We start from the raw sequence: 19,607 nt of genomic DNA, 5'->3' as shown, positions 1-19,607 counted from the left end.
TTTCCAGTTGCTCGCCATTGAGATAATAACTTGCTCTCCGATTTTTCCTGCCAAAGTGCATAACCTCACATTTTCCAATATTGTATTGCACCTGCCAAATCTCCGCCCACTCACCCATCCTGTCTATATCCCCTTGTAGGTTTTTTATGTCCTCCTCACTCTCCACTTTCCCTCCCATCTTTGTATCATCTGCAAACTTTGGTATGTTACACTCGGTCCCCTCCTCCAAATCGTTAATATAGATTGTAAAGAGTTGAGGACCCAGCACCGACCCCTGCGGCACACCACTGGCTACTGGTTGCCTTTCCGAGAATGTACCCTTTATCCCAACTCTCTGCTTCCTGTTAGATAACCAATCCTCCACCCATGCCAGAATATTACCCCCAATCCAGTGATTCTTTATCTTGAGCAATAATCTTTTATGTGGCACCTTGTCGAATGCCTTCTGGAAGTCTAAATACACTACATCCACTGGTTCCCCTTTATCCAGTCTGTACGTTATATGCTCAAAGAACTCAAGCAAATTTGTCAGACATGACTTCCCCTTCGTGAAGCCATGCTGACTTTGTCCTATTAAATTATGTTTATCCAAATGTTCCGCTACTGTCTCCTTAATAATAGACTCCAAAATTTTACCCAACACAGATGTTAGGCTAACTGGTCTATAATTTCCAGCCTTCTGCCTAATACCATTTTTAAATAACGGTGTTACATTAGCAGTTTTCCAATCTGCCGGGACCTTTGCCGAGTCCAGAAAATTTTGGAAAATTATTACCATAGCATCCACAATCCCTACTCCCACTTCCCTCAAGACCCTGGGATGTAAGCCATCAGGTCCATGGGATTTATCCGCCTTGAGTCCCATTAATTTACTAAGTACCAATTCCTAAGTGATTTTAATCGTATTTAGCTCCTCGCCCCCCAGAGCCCCCCGTTTGTCCACTGTTGTGATATTCTTAGTGTCCTCTACCGTAAAGACTGAAACAAAATATTTGTTCAGCATTTTTGCCATCTCCATGTTCCCACCATTAATTTCCCGGTCTCATCCTCTAAGGGACCTACGTTAGCCTTAGCCACACTTTTTCTTTTTATATAACTGTAGAAACTCTTGCTATCTGTTTTTATATTTTTTGCTAATTTATTTTCATAATCTATCTTCCCTTTCTTAATCAATCCTTTCGTTACTTTTTTGCTGTCTTTTGAAGACTTCCCAATCTTCTATCCTCCCACTAAGTTTGGCTACCTTATATGTCCTTGTTTTTAGTCGGATACTAAGCTTAATTTCTTTACTTAGCCACGGATGGCTGTCATTTCTTTTACACCCTTTTTTCCTCAGTGGAATATATATTTTTTGAAAGTTGTAGAATAACTCCTTAAATGAACACCACTGTTCAAGTACCGTCTTACCCTTTAAACTATTTTCCCAGTCCACTTCAATCAATTCCGCTCTCATACCATCATCGTCTCCTTTATTCAAGCTCAGCACGCTTGTTTGAGAATCAACCTTCTCACCCTCTAATTGGATATGGAATGTAACCATGTTATGGTCACTCATTCCAAGGGGATCCTTAACTAGGACATTATTAATTAATCCTGGCTGATTACACAGGACCAGGTCCAAGGTTGCTTGCCCCCTTGTAGGATCAGTTACATGCAGCTCAAGAAATCCATTCCTAATACACTCAATAAACTCTTCCTCAAGGCTGCCCTGCCCAATTTGATTTGTCCAGTTAATATGATAGTTAAAATCCCCCATAATTATAGCTGTTCCCTTATTACATGCCCCGACTATTTCCTGATTAATACTTCTTCCAGCAGAGTTGCAACTATTAGGAGGCCTATATACTACGCCCACGAGTGTTTTTTTCCCTTTATTATTCCTTATCTCTACCCAAACTGTTTCATTATCCTGATCCTTTGTCCCAATATCTTTTCTCTGTATTACAGTGATTCCTTCCCTTATTAACATAGCCACCCCACCTCCCCTTCCTTCCTGCCTGTCCTTCCTGATTGTTAAATACCCTGGCATATTTAATTCCCAGTCGTTGTCACCCTGCAGCCATGTTTCTGTAATGGCCACAAGATCATACCCATACGTCGTTATTTGTGCCGTTAACTCGTCCATTTTGTTACGAATGCTACGTGCATTCAGATAAAGAACTTTCAAATATGTTTTGTGACACTTAGTTCCTGCTTTTTCCTTTTTTAACACTTTACATTTTTCTCCATACCTTCTGTCCCTTCCTGACACGCTTTCCTCTGTCTCCCTGCTCAGGTTCCCAACCCCCTGCCACAGCTTTGATGCTGGGTTAATCGCCTTGCACCTTCTAGATTTTATTTTATCTCTCGTGCCTAAAGTACACTTTCTTTCCGCTGCTCTACGCTTTTCCCTTTCACTTGTTGTTGAACAACTGTTTTTACTATTTGTATTGTAGATTTCCCCTGGGTCTTCCCCTCTCTTGCTGCTCTCAACTTTATTCCCTTCTGACTCCCCGCTCAGGTTCCCATCCCCCTGCCACTCTAGTTTAAACCTTCCCCAACAGCACTAGCAAACACCCCCGCGAGGACATTGGTCCCGGTCCTGCTCAGCAGTAACCCGTCACGCTTGTACAGGTCCCACCTTCCCCAGAACCGGTCCCAACACCCCAGGAATCTAAATCCCTCCCTCCTACACCATCCCTGCAGCCACGCATTCATCCTGTCTATTCTCCTGTTCCTGTACTCACTAGCACGTTGCACCGGTAGTAATCCTGAGATCCCTACCTTTGAAGCCCTGCTTTTTAATTTATCTCCTAACTCCTTGAATTCACCTTGCAGGACCTCATCCCTTTTTTTTTACCTATGTCGTTGGTACCAATATGGACCACGACTACTGGCTGTTCACCCTCCCCCTCCAGAATGCCCTGCAGCCGCTCCGTGACATCCTTGACCCTAGCACCAGGGAGGCAACAAACCATCCTGGAGTCACGTTTGCGGCCGCAGAAACGCCTATTTGTTCCCCTTAAAATTGAATCCCCTATCACTATAGCCCTGCCACTCTTCTTCCTCCCCTCCTGTGCAGCTGAGCCACCCGTGGTGCCCCGAACCTGGCTCTTGCTGCTTTCCCCTGATAAGCCATCTCCCCCAACAGTATCTAAAGCAGAATATCTATTTGAGAGGGAGATGGCCCCAGGGGACTCCTGCTCTACCTGCCTAGTCCTTTTACTCTGCCTGGCGGTCACCCATTTCCTTTCTGCCAGTGTATTCTTTACCTGCGGTGTGACCACCTCACTGAACGTAGGTGGGCCAACTTGGACAAAATGGCAGCAAGTAGAGCGATCATCTTCGAAAAAATGGCGGCATGAACGGCAGCCACATTGGACAACATAGCAGCAAATATGGTGGCCACCTTGGACAAATTCGCGGCTAGTTCGGCGGCCATCTTCAACAATATGGCAGCAAGTGCGGCGGCCTTCTTGGTCAAAATGGCCACAAGTGCAACGACCATCTTGGACAAAATTACAGCATGTATGGCGGCCACCTTTGTCAAGGTGGCCGCAAGTGTGGCAGCCATCTTGGAAAATATGGCAGCATGTTCGGCAGCCATCTTGTACAAAATGGCCGCAATGCAGCAGCCATGTTGGAAAAATTGGCAGCAAGTCAATGGGCCATCTTGGAAAAATTGGCGGCAAGTACGGCGGCCATCTTCGACAAAATGTCGGTATGTTTGGCGGACATCTTGTACAAAATGGCAGCAAGTACGGCAGCTATCTTGGGCAAATTGGCATCAAGTACAGAGGAAAAATGCGACAAAATGGCGGCAAGTATGGCGGCCGTCTTGCACAAAATGGTTGCAAGTACGGAGGCAATATTGGCCAAAATGGGAGCTAGTACGGCCGCCATCTTCGACAAGATCGCGGAAAGTGCGGCCGGATCTTGGACAAAGTGGCAGCAAGCATAGCGGCCATCAAGGACAAAATGGCCGCAAGTATGGCGACCATTTTGGACAAAATAGCCACAAGTACCGCAGCCATCTTGGACAAATTGGCGATGAGTCTGTCGGCCACCTTGGTCGAAATGGCGGCAAGTACCGGGCAGAATGTCCCCAGTGAAACCACAGTGACCCCAGAATGTCCCAGTGACGACGCAGTGAATCCAGAGTGCAATCTGTGATCCCAGATTGCACCCAGCTACCCCAGATTGACTCTAGATTGCACCCAGGGACCCTGGAATGCACCCTGACACCCCAGAGTGATCCCAGGATGCAACCAGGAAGCCAAGATTGCACCCAGTCTCCCAGACTGATCCCGGAATGCACCCAGTCACCCCAGAGTGATCGCAGATTGGCAGTCTTTAAAATAGACTACAATCACGACAACTACTACTACAACAACAACGTATATTCATATTATATTTGCTATATATATTTGTATTTACAAACGGCCAGCATGGTGGCACGTACGGCAGCCATCTATGAAAAAATGGCGGTAAGCACAGCGACCATCTTGGACAAAATTGTGGCAAGTACAGCAGCCATCTGCGGCAATATGGTGGTCGTCTTGGACAAAATGACCGCAAGTACGGCGCAGAGTGTCCCAAGTGATCCCATAGTGACCCCAGAATGTCCCAGTGACCCCCCAGTACACCGGATTACACCCAGTCACCCCAGAGTGACCCCTGAGTTCACACAGCAACCCATAGTGCACCGAGGCAGCCCAAAGTGATCCCAGATTTAACCCAGTCACGATGAAGTGATCTCAAAGTGCACCAATGGATTCCAGAGTGCATCCAGTCACCCCAGAGTAATGCCAGAGTGGCAGTCTTTATATTTAGACCACCACAACAACAATTAACAATACAACAACAACTTGTATTTGTAATATATATGTGTTTTATATTTATTTTTACGTGCATTTACACACGGCCAGCATAGCAGTAAGTACAATGGCCATTTTGGACAAAATGGCGGCAAGTAAGGCGGCCATCTTGCACAAAACGTCAGAAAGTACGTCGTCCAACTTGGAGAAAATTGCAGCAAGTATCATGCAGAGTGTCCCCAGTGATACCACAGTGACTCCAGATTGTCCCATTGACCCCCTCAGGGAAACCAGAGTACACCCAGGGATCCCAGAGCGCACCCAGTCACCACAGATTGATCTCAGAGCTCATGCAGGTATCCCAGATTGCACACCGGGATCCCAGAGTGCATCCAGACAAAGAAGAGTGATCATCAATGCATCCCAGAGAGCACCGAGAGACCCCAGAGTGATCCCCGAATGGCATTCCTTTTATTTAGACAACCACAACAACAACTACATATTCAACAACAACAACTTGTATTTATAAGATATAAGGAATATATATGTTTTCAATATCTGTATTTACACAATGCCAGCATGACGGCGAGTATGGCAGCCATCTTGGACAAAATGGCAGCAAGTAAGGCGGCTGCCTTGGACAAAATGGCGGCAAGTACATCAAAATATAGAAAAATAAAAAGTAGGAGCAGGAGTAAGCCATTCGGCCCATCCAGCCTGCTCCGCCATTCAATATTATCATGGCTGATCCTCTATCTCAATACCATATTCCCGCTCTATCCGCAAATCTCTTGATGCCTTTTTTTCTAGTAATCTCTCCAGCTCCTTCTTAAATATATTCAGTGACTTGGCCTCCACAGTCTTCTGTGGTAGAGAATTCCGCAGGTTCACCGCCCTCTGAGTGAAGATATTTCTCCTCATCTCAGTCCTAAACATCCTACCAAGTATCCTGAGACTCTGACCCCTCGTTCTGGAGACCTGCATCCAGTCTGCCTAGCCCTGTCAGAATTCTATACTTTTCAATGAGATCCCCTCTCATTCCTCTAAACTCGAGTGAAAACAGGCCGAGACGGTCCAATTTCTCCTCATACAACAGTCCTGCCATCCCAGGAATTAGTCTGGTGAACCTTCGCTGCACTCCCTCTATGACAAGTATATCCTTTCTTAGGTAAGGAGTCCAAAATTGGACACAATACTCCCGCTGTGGCCTCACCAAGGCCCTGTATAACTGCAGTAAAACATCCTTGCTCCTGTAATCAAATCCTCTTGAAATGAAGGCCAACATACCAGTTGCCTTCCGAACTGCTTGCTGCACTTGTATGTTTGCTTTCAGTGACTCGTGTACAAGGACACACTGGACCCTTTGTGCATCAACATTTCCCAATCTATCACCGTTTAAATAATACTCTGCCATTCTGTTTTTCCTTCTGAAGTGGATTACTTCACATTTATCCACATTATACTGCATCTGCCATGTATTTGTCCACTAATTCAACTTGTCTAAATCGCCTTGAAGCCTCTTTGCATCCTCCTCACAACTCACGATCCAACCTAGTTTGTGTCATCAGCAAACTTGGAAATATTACATTTGGTTCCCTCATCCAAATCATTGATATATATTCTGAATAGCTGGTACTCAGGCACTGATCCCTGCGGTACCCCACTAGTCACTGCCTGCCATCCCGAAAAAGACCCATTTATTTTTGCTCACTGTTTCCTGTTTCCTTTCTGTTAACCAATTTTCAATCTATGCTGGTACATTACTCCCAATCCCATGTGCTTTAATTTTGCACACTAACTTCTACGTGGGACTTTATCAAAGGCCTTCAGAAAATCCAAATAAACCACATCTACTGGTTCTCCCTTATTTATGTTATGAGATACATCCTCAAAAAACTGCAGTAGGTTTTTTCAAACATGATTTCCCTTTCATAAATCCATGTTGACTTTGTCTAATCCTGTTGATATTTTCTAAGTGTCCTGTTATCACATCCTTTATAATAGATTCTAGCATTTCCCATCCTACTCATGTTAGGCTAACTGGTCTGTAGTTCCCTGTTTTCTCTCTCCCTCCTTTTTTAAATAGTGGGGTTACATTTTCCACCCTCCAATCAACAGGAAATGTTTCATAATCTATAGAATTTTCGAAGATGACAACTAATGCAGCTATTATTTCCATGGCTACCTTATTTAGTACTCTGGGATGCAAATAATCAGGCCATGGGATTTATCGGCTTTCAGTCCCATTAATTTGTCCAGCACTATTTTTTACTAATACTAATTTCCTTTAATTCCTCCTTTTCACTAGTCCCTTGGATCCCGAGCATTTCCGGGAAGTTATTTGTGTCCTCTTCCATGAAGACAGAACAAAAGTACTTGTTTAGTTGCTCTGCCATTTCCTTGTTCCCCATTATAAATTCTCCCGTTTCTGACTGTAAGGGACCTAATCTTTTTCTTTTCACATACTTGTAGAAGCTTTTACCGTCCACTATTATGTTCCTTGCAAGTTTACACTCATACTCTATTTTTCCCCTCTTAATCAATCAATTCGTGCTTTTTTGCTGAATTCTAAACTGCTCCCAATCCTCAGGCTTGCTACTTTTTGTAGTAACTTGATATGACTCCTATTTGTATGTAATATTATCCCTAATTTCATTTGTTAGCCAGGATGGGCCGCTTTTCCTTTTTTGTTTTTGCACCAGAAAGGAATGTATAACTGTTGCAATTCACGTATTCGTTCCTTCAATGTTAGCCATTGCCTATCCACCATCATGCCTTCTAATGAAGCTTCCCAATCGATCAAAGCCAACTCACTCCTCATATCTTCGTAGTTCCCCTTGTTTAGATTTAAGACCCTAGTTTCAGATTGGACTATTCACTTTCCATCTTAATGATGAATTCTATCATGTTATGGTCTCTTTTCCCGAAAGGTCCCCGCACAGCAAGATTATTAATTAATCCTTTCTCATTGCACAATAACCAATCTCGGATTGCCTGCTCCCTGGATGGCTGCTCAACGTACTGGTCTAAAAAAATCTCGTACACACTCCAGCAATTCATTCGGCACAGTATTATTGCTAATTTGTTTTGGCCAGTCTATATGCAGATTAAAGTCACCCATGATTACAGTAGTTCCCTTGTTACATGCATCTCTAATTTCCTGTTTGATCCCATCCCCTACATTACCACTACTGTATGGAGGTCTATAGACAACTTCCACCAATGATTTCTGCCCCTTGGTGCTTCTTAACTCCACCCAAACTGATTCCACATCTTGATTTTCTGAGCCAATATCCTTTCTCACGAATGCTCTGATTTCATCCTTTACTCACAACGCCAGCCTACCTCCTTTTCCTTTTTGCCTGTCCTTCCTAAATAACGACTACCCTTGGATATTCAGCTCCCAGCCTTGGTCACCCTGAAGCCATGTAACTGTAATTGCTATGATATCACATCCGTTTACATCGACTTGTGCTGTTAATTCGTCTCCCTTATTACAAATGCTTCGTGCATTCAGATACAGAGCATTTAGATTTGTCTTTTTCACATTTTTAGATATCTTAAAATTTTTTTGTACTTTGGTCTTATTTGTCTTATTACCATTTTTTCTTACCCGGACCCTATCTGTTGTCTTTTGCTTGTGTGCTCTGTCCCTTCCTGACACAATCTGGTTATCCTTACCTCAATCACTTTCCTGCACTGTTTCTTTGACTTTTCTCTTTAGCATTCTAGATTTCTCTCCACCGGGACCTTACCCCCACCCCCCATATTTAGTTTAAAGCCCTATCTAACTCCCTAGTTATTCGATTCGCGATCACTCAGATCCCAGCATGGTTCAGGTGTAGTCCGTCGCAAAGGAACAGCTCTCTCTTTCCCCAGTACTGGTGTCAGTGCCCCACGAATCGAAACCCTTCTCAAACCCTTCTTTGAGCCACGCATTCATCTCTCTGATCTGATTTACCCTGTGCCAATTTGCTCGTGACTCAGGTAATAATCCGGAGACTATTACCTTTATGGTTCAGCTTTTTAATTTAGTCCCTAGCTGCTCAAACTCTCTCTGCAGAACCTTTTTCATAGACCTACCTATGTCGTAAATCCCAGATTTTATGGGAATGGGGCGATTTTCCCTGAATTAAATGATAAAGCGGTGATTACCTGTACTTTATGTAGTATTATATTAGTCTGTATAATATCTTGGGTTGAGTTATATTGTGAAACGGCGCTAACGGCTGCTGTAAAATACGTTCCCCAGGATTTCATGTAACAAGGAGAGTTTATTATGTCCCGTTTACAAGTTTTAAATGTCCCTGTACTCCTCGTTTATAGGGAGGGGGTTCCTCAGTTCATTCCCATTAAAATGGCTCTACATTTATTTCAGGTGTAACGGGCCCGATAGCTTATGGGGAATTTTCTGAAGTTCCCTCCTCAAGCGGGGCCTCACTCACAGGGAGCAGATTATGGGTAATTTCCGCGTTCACTACCCCTTCCTGGCTAACCCAGAAGCCTCCCGCTGTGTGTGAGGCCCCACCGCTGGCCGGTGTGTGTCTGTACTGCTGGGCTAATATCACACAACCCGTTAGACCTGAACCTCTTTACCGTCAGATTTTAGTTCACAAATCCCACTGAAGTGTCGGTCTGGATTAATGAGCGAGGGGCCTGAATCCACGATCTTCTGACTCACAGGCACGAGTGCAGAAGAGATGGTGGATGTATTGGAGAGTGTGAGGGGCTGTGTCACTGATGAGTTAAGATAACGGAACGACGTCCTGCGGGGAAAGTTCAGCTCGCCCACTGATGGTTGACTGCCCGAAAGCTTGTTTTGCTCTTTGTTACTGAATGTTTGGTGTTTCTGCTTCCCTCTCCTACACACGTTAACAGTCCGGTGACTGTCACCTCGGTAAGAGGGTGGGATGCTCCGACACATCGACTGCTGCAGTTAGTGTCGGTCTACGTTTAAGCAACAGTGAGAAGGAGCCTCTTCAATGGACTTATCTTAGGCAGTGAGAAAAACAGCAATAAATATAATTTATTACAATTAAATTATCAGACTCTTTCATTGACCTGTATTTAATGATCCGATAAAGACTGTAAAATCTCCACGTGTTCACAATGATACATTTTAGATTCTCCAGTCCTTAGGGGATCACTAACCGATCCTCTTATCATTTGTCATATTTGTGTTGAATCTGCTTCTCTCTGGTTTAACTGAACTGTTTGTTTCCCTTCATTACGGAGCAACAACACAATCCGTGACTGTTCTACAATTGGCCGAACAGTTGGAAACAAATAAACAGTTACCTCAACACCTGGCATTTGTGCAGTACGTGTCCCAGCCGCTGGAGTCCTTCACACTGAATGGAACAGTTCCACAGATTGAGTTCTTTTATTGTATCACAGAGTCCAATGACGTGAGACAGGACCGCACAGTCAATCGGGGTCAGTCCCAATCTACTAAATGTAAGTGTTTTCGCAGATCCCACCGTGGTCCGAGCCAGTGTTTGATTCGGAGACTCAAACAGGTAGTGGAATGTGTTCAGGAGGTCCCTTTTACCGGTTTCACTCTCTGTGTTTCCAATCTCTCCTTCAACCTTCTCCTTCACCCACTCAATCACTCCGCAGATTGTTTGATGAAGAAATGGACCCAGAAACTCCTCCAGGGGCCGAGCTGACTGTGAGGAGGAGAGACCAACAACAAAACGGAGAAATATCTCAAATCGCCCATCTTCCTTGCTGTGGGCTTCACTGAGGAGTTTCCGGATGTCCCCTGGATCTGGAGTCAGGAATTGTGCGAGTGCGGCTACAAACTCTTGGATGGTGAGGTGCGGGAATGTGTAAACCACACTCTGGGCAGAATCATCTCTCTGCAAAAGTTCCATCATGAACCCAGACAGGAACTGGGAAGGTTGCAGATTGTACTTGATCAAATCTCCATTTCTAAACACAATCTTCTTCTCGGAGACTCCAGTGAAGGCCATCTCACCGATCTTCAGTAACACGTCACGGGGGGATTCAATCTCTCGGCCATGGTTTTTCAGAATGTTGTAAATATAGTAGGAATATAGTTGGGTGATGGTCTTGGGAACTCGCTGATGTTTCCTGTCTCTTTGTGTGAAGAAGGGACCGAGTGACAGACCAAGGATCCAGCAGTAGGAAGGGTTGTAACACATGGTGTACAGGATCTCGTTCTCCTCCACATGTTTGAAAACAGCTGCTGCCACCACCTGATCTTCAAAAAACTTGTTGAAATATTCCTTCCGTTCTTCACCAACAAATCCCAGGATTTCAGCCCAGACACTGATCTCAGCCTTTTCCAATAAATGTAATGCAGTGGGGCGGCTGGTCACGAGCACTGAACATCCTGGGAGCAGCTTGTGCTGTATTAAACTGTACACAATGTCAGACACTTCACACCAGTCTTCAGGATCTGTGCACATGTACTGAGGTTCTGTATTTCTTCGATTGTCAGCAAAATCGATACTGTCCTTGAATTCATCTAAACCATCGAATATAAACAGTAATCTCTCTGGGTTCTTCCAGAGCTCTCCCAGAATATTCCCAAAGTAAGGATACAGATCCAGTGTCAGATTCCTCAGGTTTATTCTGCAGTTAATCGCGTTCAATTCGCGGAATTTAAAACTGAAAACAAATTGAAAGTGTGGGTATATTTTCCCAGTGGCCCAGTCATAAACAATCTTTTGTACCATTGTTGTTTTTCCAATCCCCGCGACTCCGCTCACTGCTACTGAACTCCCAGATTTGGATTTTCTCCGGGAAAAACTGCTCTGGAACAATTGATCAGTTCGGATTTTTTCCAGTTCTCTCCGGAGATGTTTCTCTCTCCACTCTTCATGGTCTCTGCCTCTTGCCAGCAGTTCATGTTCTACTAGTGTCCGATCTCGAACAGTAGAAATGACCGTTAGCTCAGTGTATAGATTGACCAGCTGGAAAATCTTAACCTTCTCCTTTATTAGGATCGTGTTCACTCTCAGTGTTTCAGTTTGGACCCGAAGTGTTTCCTTGTGTTTCAGTTGAACATCTTCAATTAGAACAGACAGAAAGTGGTTCTCAATGTAAGATGCATTGACATAAAAACAAATTCTCAATATCACTTTACGATTCAGTAAAATTTTCCGAGATTTAATTCACAGCTTCAATAGAGGTGTGAGCAGGAAATTAAACTCAGTTACTGAAAACCTCGCTTGAAAGTGAATCATGGCGGAGAGAAGTTTCAAATCCTCACTTGATTCTAATATTTACTGAACATGGAGATTTCTATGAAGGTGATATTTTCCCTCTGATGATTAATTCAATCAGCCCTGCCCTGTACCTTGGACATCTCATTACAAATCCACACATGATTCTGTTATACGAAACTAGAGTTTCCAATGGAATAATTTATGAAACCGTCAGTGGTGCTGACCTTTTGCGGAAATGGGAAATAGGTTATTGTGGGCATTGGGAGAGGGATAGACTGTGAATGGACAGAAGTCCCACTCTTATTGTATCAGACCTCGGGCAGGTTATCTGGGATATTTTGGCACTGGGAGAGGGACAGACTGTGAATGGACAGAAGTCCCACTGTTATTGTATCAGACCTCGGGCAGTTTATCTGGGATATTGTGGGCACTGGGAGAGGGATAGTCTGTGAATGGGCAGAAGTTTCACTGTTTAACCTCGGTGGTGGGGAACCTTTTAGAAACTGGACGTGGGAGGTTATCTGGTGCATTGCCTGCACTTCTATAGTCACCTGATCAGAGGTAAAGGTTACTGCCATTCTGAAGTGACAGATGGGACTCAAAGATAATTTAAGGTTTTGGAGTTTAGGTTGAGGGAATGGTGATGTATTTTGTTTGGGCAAGAGACTTCGGTCTTGAAATGTTTCAGTGGAATTCCCAACATTAGAAAGAACATAAGAAACAGGAGCAGGGGTAGGCCATACAGTCCCTCGAGCCTGCTCCGCCGTTCATGAAGATGGTGGCTGATCGACCTTAACTCCACTTGGCCGCCCGATCCCCAAATCCATTGATTCCCTTAGTGCCCAAAAATCTATCGATCTCAGTCTTGAATATACACATCGGAAACAGGAAGCAAGTTCACAATCAACAAAATAATTAATAACGGGGAAGGGAAGTCAGGGTAATTTTCTCACCCAAAGGGCCAGAGAGCCTGGGAAGGACACTAAAGGAGCAGTGTAAGTGGGGTCAAGAGACAATTGAACATGTTTCTGTGGATACACTGAGAGGAGGGGTAGGTGCGGTCATCTCTCCAACAGGGCCACGCTTATTTGGGCCAAATGGCCATTTCTGTCTTACTCACTCTCCTGTTATATTGTGTTTCAGAAATTGTCAACAATTTTGCAGCAGTTTTACACCTACATTGAATGTGTTTTTCGAACAGTCCTTTCATATCATCGATTAGAATTAGAATTAGAACTACTGCCCACATCACTCAGTGTAATGTTAGAGCAGAAAACATTCACAGTTCATTTCAACTGTTCTCCCAATAATTATACTCTGTTGTTTCATTTTGTTCTGAATTTCCTGCAATGAAGGTTTGGGAAATTACAAATCTGTTTCCATCAGTCATTATATTGCGTATAAAAAGACCCCTGAGTTAAAGGACTATTCTTTCAGTAGAATAAGGTTCTCTCTTTCACTGCCATTCTGAAGCTCGCCCATAACTTCCCAATTACTCTGAACATTGTCTTTCCCTCACAATCCTCCACGGATTAATGAACTATTGAGTGAACATCTGTGCATCTTCTCAGATCAGATCGAACATTTTAATGTATCATTCTCTGCTGTGAAATGAAAACATTTTAATATTTCGCATTTCTCCACCTCTTTCCCTACAGTTGATGGTGGGCAGATTTCTCGGGGCGCAGGTAACCCATAACATCTGGCTCATGGCATTGCTCATGGATTGTCAGCCCAGGACATCTGTGTGGCACATAGGAGCTGTGTATGGGGATTCACAGTGTATCAGGATCCTGCCGGATGTGTATGGGGATTGACAGTGTATCAGGGTCCTGCCAGGTGTGTATGGGGATTGACAGTGTGTCATTATCCTGTCAGGTGTGTATGGGGATTGACAGTGTGTCATTATCCTGTCAGGTGTGTATGGGGATTCACAGTGTATCAGGATCCTGTCAGGTGTGTATGGGGATTGGCAGTGTATCAGGATCCTGCCAGGTGTGTATGGGGATTCCCAGTGTATCAGGATCCTGTCAGGTGTGTATGGGGATTGACAGTGTATCAGGATCCTGCCAGGTGTGTATGGGGATTCCCAGTGTATCAGGATCCTGCCAGGTGTGTATGGGGATTGACAGTGTATCAGGATCCTGCCAGGTGTGTATGGGGATTCCCAGTGTATCAGGATCCTGTCAGGTGTGTATGGGGATTGGCAGTGTATCAGGATCCTGCCAGGTGTGTATGGGGATTCACAGTGTATCAGGATCCTGCCAGTTGTCTATGGGGATTGACAGTGTATCAGGATCCTGCCAGGTGTGTATGTGGATTCACAGTGTGTCAGGATCCTGCCAGGTGTGTCTGGGGATTCATAGCGTTTCAGAATGCTGCCAGGAATGTAGGCAGCTGGATTAACTGGAGTAATACAAACTTACCAATAATTCAAAACAAGTTGTGACTTTTAACTTCAGGCTGCGCAAAACATGTTTTTCCTGCTATACCAGGGCATCTCACAGAAGTGTATGAAGTGCTGCAGTGTATTAGGATCCTGCCAGATGCAAGTGGTTTCACAGAATTAACGACAAATTGAAATGAACGTTTATTCTCTTTCCTCCATCCTTTGAATTTCTGATTCCCAGATTCTGACAATCTCTAAACAAAAGACTACAGTCAAACATTCTGATTCTCAGGAGTGAAATAAACGGTTTGAAATCTCCATTTCATCACTTACCTTTCAGGTGATTGGGTATTTCAGATAAACCTCGTCCGATGTTCATATAATCAAATGGATCAGGACCTGTTTAAATCAATGAGCTTTCATGAAATCAGATCTGTGTAATATTATAGTAAATTATGCAGTGTTTCAATCTGAAATTGAATTCAGTGTGTGATTTTACCGTACCAAGTTCCTGAATCTCTTTCAGTATTTTGTCCAACTTTGGTAATCTGTACATTTTCACAAAGGATTCCCACATCTTCCTTCGGGCCTGAGAGCCTTTCTCCATCACCAGATTTAGGAGAAGTTTGGAACTGTCCGTCCTGTTTGCCTTCTCCGCGAGCTCAGTGACTTTCTGTAAAGAATAATGATGAATATATTGAGGAGTGGAGTGAAAGACAAAGACTGAGACTGAAGGAAAGGAGCTGCTCTGTGATGGGATCTCCCAGTTTATATTGAGGAGTGGAGTGAAAGACAAAGACTGAGAATAAGAAATAGGAGCAGGAGTAGGCCAATCGGCCCCTCGAGCCTGCTCCACCATTCAATAAGATCATGGCTGATCTGATGCTAACCTCAAATCTAAATTCATGTCCAATTTCCTGCCCGCTCCCCGTAACCCCTAATTCCCTTTACTTCTAGGAAACTGTCGATTTATGTTTTAAATTTAATTAATGATGTCGCTTCCACAGCTTCCTGGGGCAGCAAATTCCACAGACCTACTACCCTCTGAGTGAAGAAGTTTCTCCTCATCTCAGTTTTGAAAGAGCAGCCCCTTATTCTAAGATTATGCCCCCTAGTTCTATTTTCACCCATCCTTGGGAACATCCTTACCGCATCCACCCGATCAAGCCCCTTCACAATCTTACATGTTTCAATAAGATCGCCTCTTATTTTTCTGAACTCCAATGAGTAGAGTCCCAAACTACTCAACCTCTCCTCATATGTCCACCCCCTCTTCCCCGGGATTAGCCGAGTGAACCTTCTTTGTACTGCCTCGAGAGCAAGTATGTATTTTCTTAAGTCTGGAGACCAAAACTGTATGCAGTATTCCAGGTGCGGTCTCACCAATACCTTATAGAACTGCAGCAATACCTCCCTGTTTTTATATTCTATCCCCAAAGAGAATGAGAAGGAAAGGAGCTGCTCCGTGATGGGATCTCCCAGTTTATATTGAGGAGTGGAGTGAAAGACAAAGACCGAGAATGAGAAGGAAAGGAGCTGCTCCGTGATGGGATCTCCCAGTTTATATTGAGGAGTGGAGTGAAAGACAAAGACCGAGAATGAGAAGGAAAGGAGCTGCTCCGTGATGGGATCTCTCGGTTTATATTGAGGAGTGGAGTGAAAGACAAAGACTGAGAATAAGAAGGAAAGGGGCTGCTCCGTGATGGGATCTCCCAGTTTATATTGAGTTGAGTGAAAGACAAAGACTGAGAATGAGAAGGAAAGGAGCTGCTCCGTGATGGGATCTCCCAGTTTATATTGAGGAGTGGAGTGAAAGACAAAGACCGAGAATTAGAAGGAAAGGAGCTGCTCCGTGATGGATCTCCCAGTTTATATTGAGGAGTGGAGTGAAAGACAAAGACTGAGAATGAGAAGGAAAGGAGCTGCTCCGTGATGGGATCTCCCAGTTTATATTGAGGAATGGAGTGAAAGACAAAGACTGAGAATGAGAAGGAAAGGAGCTGCTCCGTGATGGGATCTCCCAGTTTATATTGAGGAGTGGAGTGAAAGACAAAGACCGAGAATTAGAAGGAAAGGAGCTGCTCCGTGATGGGATCTCCCAGTTCATATTGAGGAGCAGTGGGAGAGACAAAGACTGAGAATGAGAAGGAAAGGAGCTGCTCCGTGATGGATCTCCCAGTTTATATTGAGGAGTGGAGTGAAAGACAAAGACTGAGAATGAGAAGGAAAGGAGCTGCTCCGTGATGGATCTCCCACTTTATTGAGCACATAAAGTAATCACTGGGCCGGGTTCTGATCCATTCTGAACATGGGCAAAATATTCTGTGAACATCTTGATTCATCAACAACAACATTGCACCTTTAATATAGAAAAATATCCCACGGCGATTCACAGGAGTGGAATCAGACAATGGGCCTGAGACAAAGGAGGGCATATTATTAGGGATGACCAAAAGCTGGATAAAGAATCAAATTTTCAGGAGAAGAGGGAGATAGAGAGGTGGAGGGGTTTCGGGAGTGAATTCCAGAGCCTGGGTCCATAAACTACGGAATGCTAGGCCACCGCTGGTCGGGCGATGGGGAGAGGCACAAGATGCCAGAGTCAGAGCAATAGAGAATTCTAGTGAGGGGCGAGACCATGAAGTGATTTAAACAGGAGGATGGGAATTGAAAATTGAAGTCATTCGAGAACTGCGATAGGTGAACGAGCACAGGAGTGAGGGGTGAGCGGGACGGGGGAGGGACAGGTTACAGGCAGCAGCGTTTTGGATGTGTTGAAGTTTACAGAAGGCGGAAGATGGGAAGCCGGCCAGGAGAGCATTGGAATAGTTGCGTCCGGAGGAAATTTCCTCCAATTAAATATTGGGAAGACCGAAACCATCCCTTTGTCACTTCCACACTCCACCATTCCAATGGTCTCCAGGCAGGCCTCTCACATTCCAGCCTCCGTAAACTTAAGCTCATCCAAAACTCTGCTTCCCATAGCCTAACTCACACCAAGTCCCGTTCACCCAACACCCCTGTGCTCGCTGACCTACATTGGCTCCCGATCCGGAAACTGATCGATTTTAAAATTCTCATCATTTTGCACAAATCCTACCATGGCCTTGCCTCTCCTTATCTCTGTAACCTCCTCCAGCCCTACAAACCCCTCAGATCTCTGCACTCCTCCAATTCTGGACTCTTGTGCATCCCCGATTGTCGTTGCTCCATCATTGGTGGCCGTGCCTTCAACTGCCTAGTCCAGAAGCTCTGAAAATTCTCTCCCTAAACGTCTCCGCCTCTCTACCTCGCTCTCCTTTCCTTTAAGACGCTCCTCAAAACCTGCCTCTTTGACCAAGCTTTTGGTCACCTCTCTGAATATCTCTTCGTGTGGCTCGGTGTCAAATTTTGTTTGATAATCGCGCCTGTGAAGCGCCTTGGGACGAATTACTATGTTAAAGGCGCGATATAAATGCATGTTGCTGTTGTCGTTACCCTGTCCTTTCTCTGTACAGATACTGACTGATCCATTGGGTATTATCATCTCTTCGTATCATTGGTTCAGATTCAAAATTTTCAGTTTTATCCATTTCTCCTCTTTTTGGCCTGTTTCTGTTCTGTAACATTCTGTGATTCTAAGATGTGATATTCTGTCACTTCTGTTACGTTTAAATAATCCAAACTCATTCTGTGTCCATCCCACTTACGTGATATTCTTGTCCACTGAAATGGTCCTCGCCTGTTAACATGAGACTGAGTCCCTCCACCCCTTCTTCAATCGCCTGTTCTAGTCTGTCCCGGTAGAATTTCGTCAACTGGAACAGCTGGTAATCGTCGCACTTTGTCAGGAACTCAGTGATTGCAGTGTTCGGATCTGTGAACAAAAATGGAGAAAACTAAACACATTATTTACTTTCTATCCGGGCGGCTACATTTCCTCTTATACCAAACGGCTGAAGCCTCCTGTGAGCCACATTATCAAACACCTTCTGAAAACCCATATACACCGCCTGTGCTACATTCCATCAATCCGTACAGTCAATTCTTAAAAACCGGTGTTTAATTATGTGAAACACGACTTGTCTACAGATCATCCCCTATATCTCTAAATGTTCATTAATTCCACCTGGAATTACAGATTCAAGTAGTTTGCCCACTGCTGATGTACACTAATTGATCTCCAGTTACCCAGTTTATCTTCTCTCTTTCTTGAACAGATACATTACTTTGTCTCTTTCGAATCCATCAGCGCAGATTTTATATCCAAAGTCTCCTCCCTGACTTCATTTAACCACATTGGTTGTAGGTCCAGCGGCATCTCTACTTTGGTTATTCTTCTCAGATCCAAATCCTTCTCTAGTTATCTCTAACTCTGGTCCCACATCCTCCTCCAGTACACCTACATTCCCACCAACACCATCAGTGTTAGAATCTTCATTAAACTCCCCGCAAAATGTTATAACCAGGAAGATTTTGCTCTGATTCCCGTGTAAACCTAAACCATATGGTCTCATAGCTCCTGGACCATATCTCCTATGCTTCTGACTTTCCAAATGTGTTTGGAATGATTTGTACATTCACAGACATAAAACGTAATCCAAACTCCAATTTTTGGGGAATTTTATCCATTATTCGTTTTTCTTCCCCCCCTCAACATCCATAACTTATCTCCCAATACTGAAAAACCTCCTACCTTTTATCCTGCTAATAACTTTTCATTATTTCATAAATCTTCTGTTCCTGCTCCAACAGTTTTATTAATTCCACTCTCTAGTCTCAGGCCCGGATGTTTCCCACCCTCCAGTCATATCAGCTGATGACCGTCCCACTGCTCCATTCACCCAGTCTGTAAAACCATTGTTGGTTGGTTCAGACCGTGACCGTCCCTTCCCTTCTCCCTGAACTCACTCTAGTCCCCAAGACCGTGAACCCTTCCCTCCTGCTCCATTCACCCAGTCTGTGAAGCCATTGTTGGTCGGTTCAGACCGTGACCGTCCCTTCCCTTCTCCCTGAACTCACTCCATCCCCAAGACCGTGAACCCTTCCCTCCTGCTCCATTCACCCAGTCTGTAAAACCATTGTTGTTCGGTTCAGACCGTGACCGTCCCTTCCCTTCTCCCTGAACTCACTCGATCCCCAAGACCGTGGACCCTTCCCTCCTGCTCCATTCACCCAGTCTGTAAAACCATTGTTGGTCGGTTCAGACCGTGACCGTCCCGTCCCTTCTCCCTGAACTCACTCGAT

At 44.4% G+C, this 19,607-nt stretch overlaps 1 protein-coding gene across 2 annotated transcripts in view; it reads right to left on the bottom strand.

Moving 5' to 3' along the window:
* LOC137314014 (NACHT, LRR and PYD domains-containing protein 3-like) overlaps positions 1–19,607 on the bottom strand; it is a 48,911-nt gene that overhangs the window by 9,011 nt on the left and 20,293 nt on the right. For both annotated transcript variants that reach the window (XM_067979702.1, XM_067979703.1), the window contains exons 3-6: positions 18,071–18,237; positions 14,886–15,054; positions 14,715–14,780; positions 10,095–11,832 (exon numbers count right to left, since the gene is read on the bottom strand). In XM_067979702.1, coding sequence (XP_067835803.1) covers positions 10,095–11,832; positions 14,715–14,780; positions 14,886–15,054; positions 18,071–18,237 — 2,140 coding nt within the window. The remainder of the gene's footprint in view (positions 1–10,094; positions 11,833–14,714; positions 14,781–14,885; positions 15,055–18,070; positions 18,238–19,607) is intronic.

Source organism: Heptranchias perlo, unplaced genomic scaffold (genome assembly GCF_035084215.1).
Source record: "Heptranchias perlo isolate sHepPer1 unplaced genomic scaffold, sHepPer1.hap1 HAP1_SCAFFOLD_50, whole genome shotgun sequence".
Lineage (NCBI taxonomy): Eukaryota > Metazoa > Chordata > Chondrichthyes > Hexanchiformes > Hexanchidae > Heptranchias > Heptranchias perlo.
Note: the sequence above shows the minus strand (reverse complement) of the source record. Positions and strands in the feature narration are given on the sequence as shown.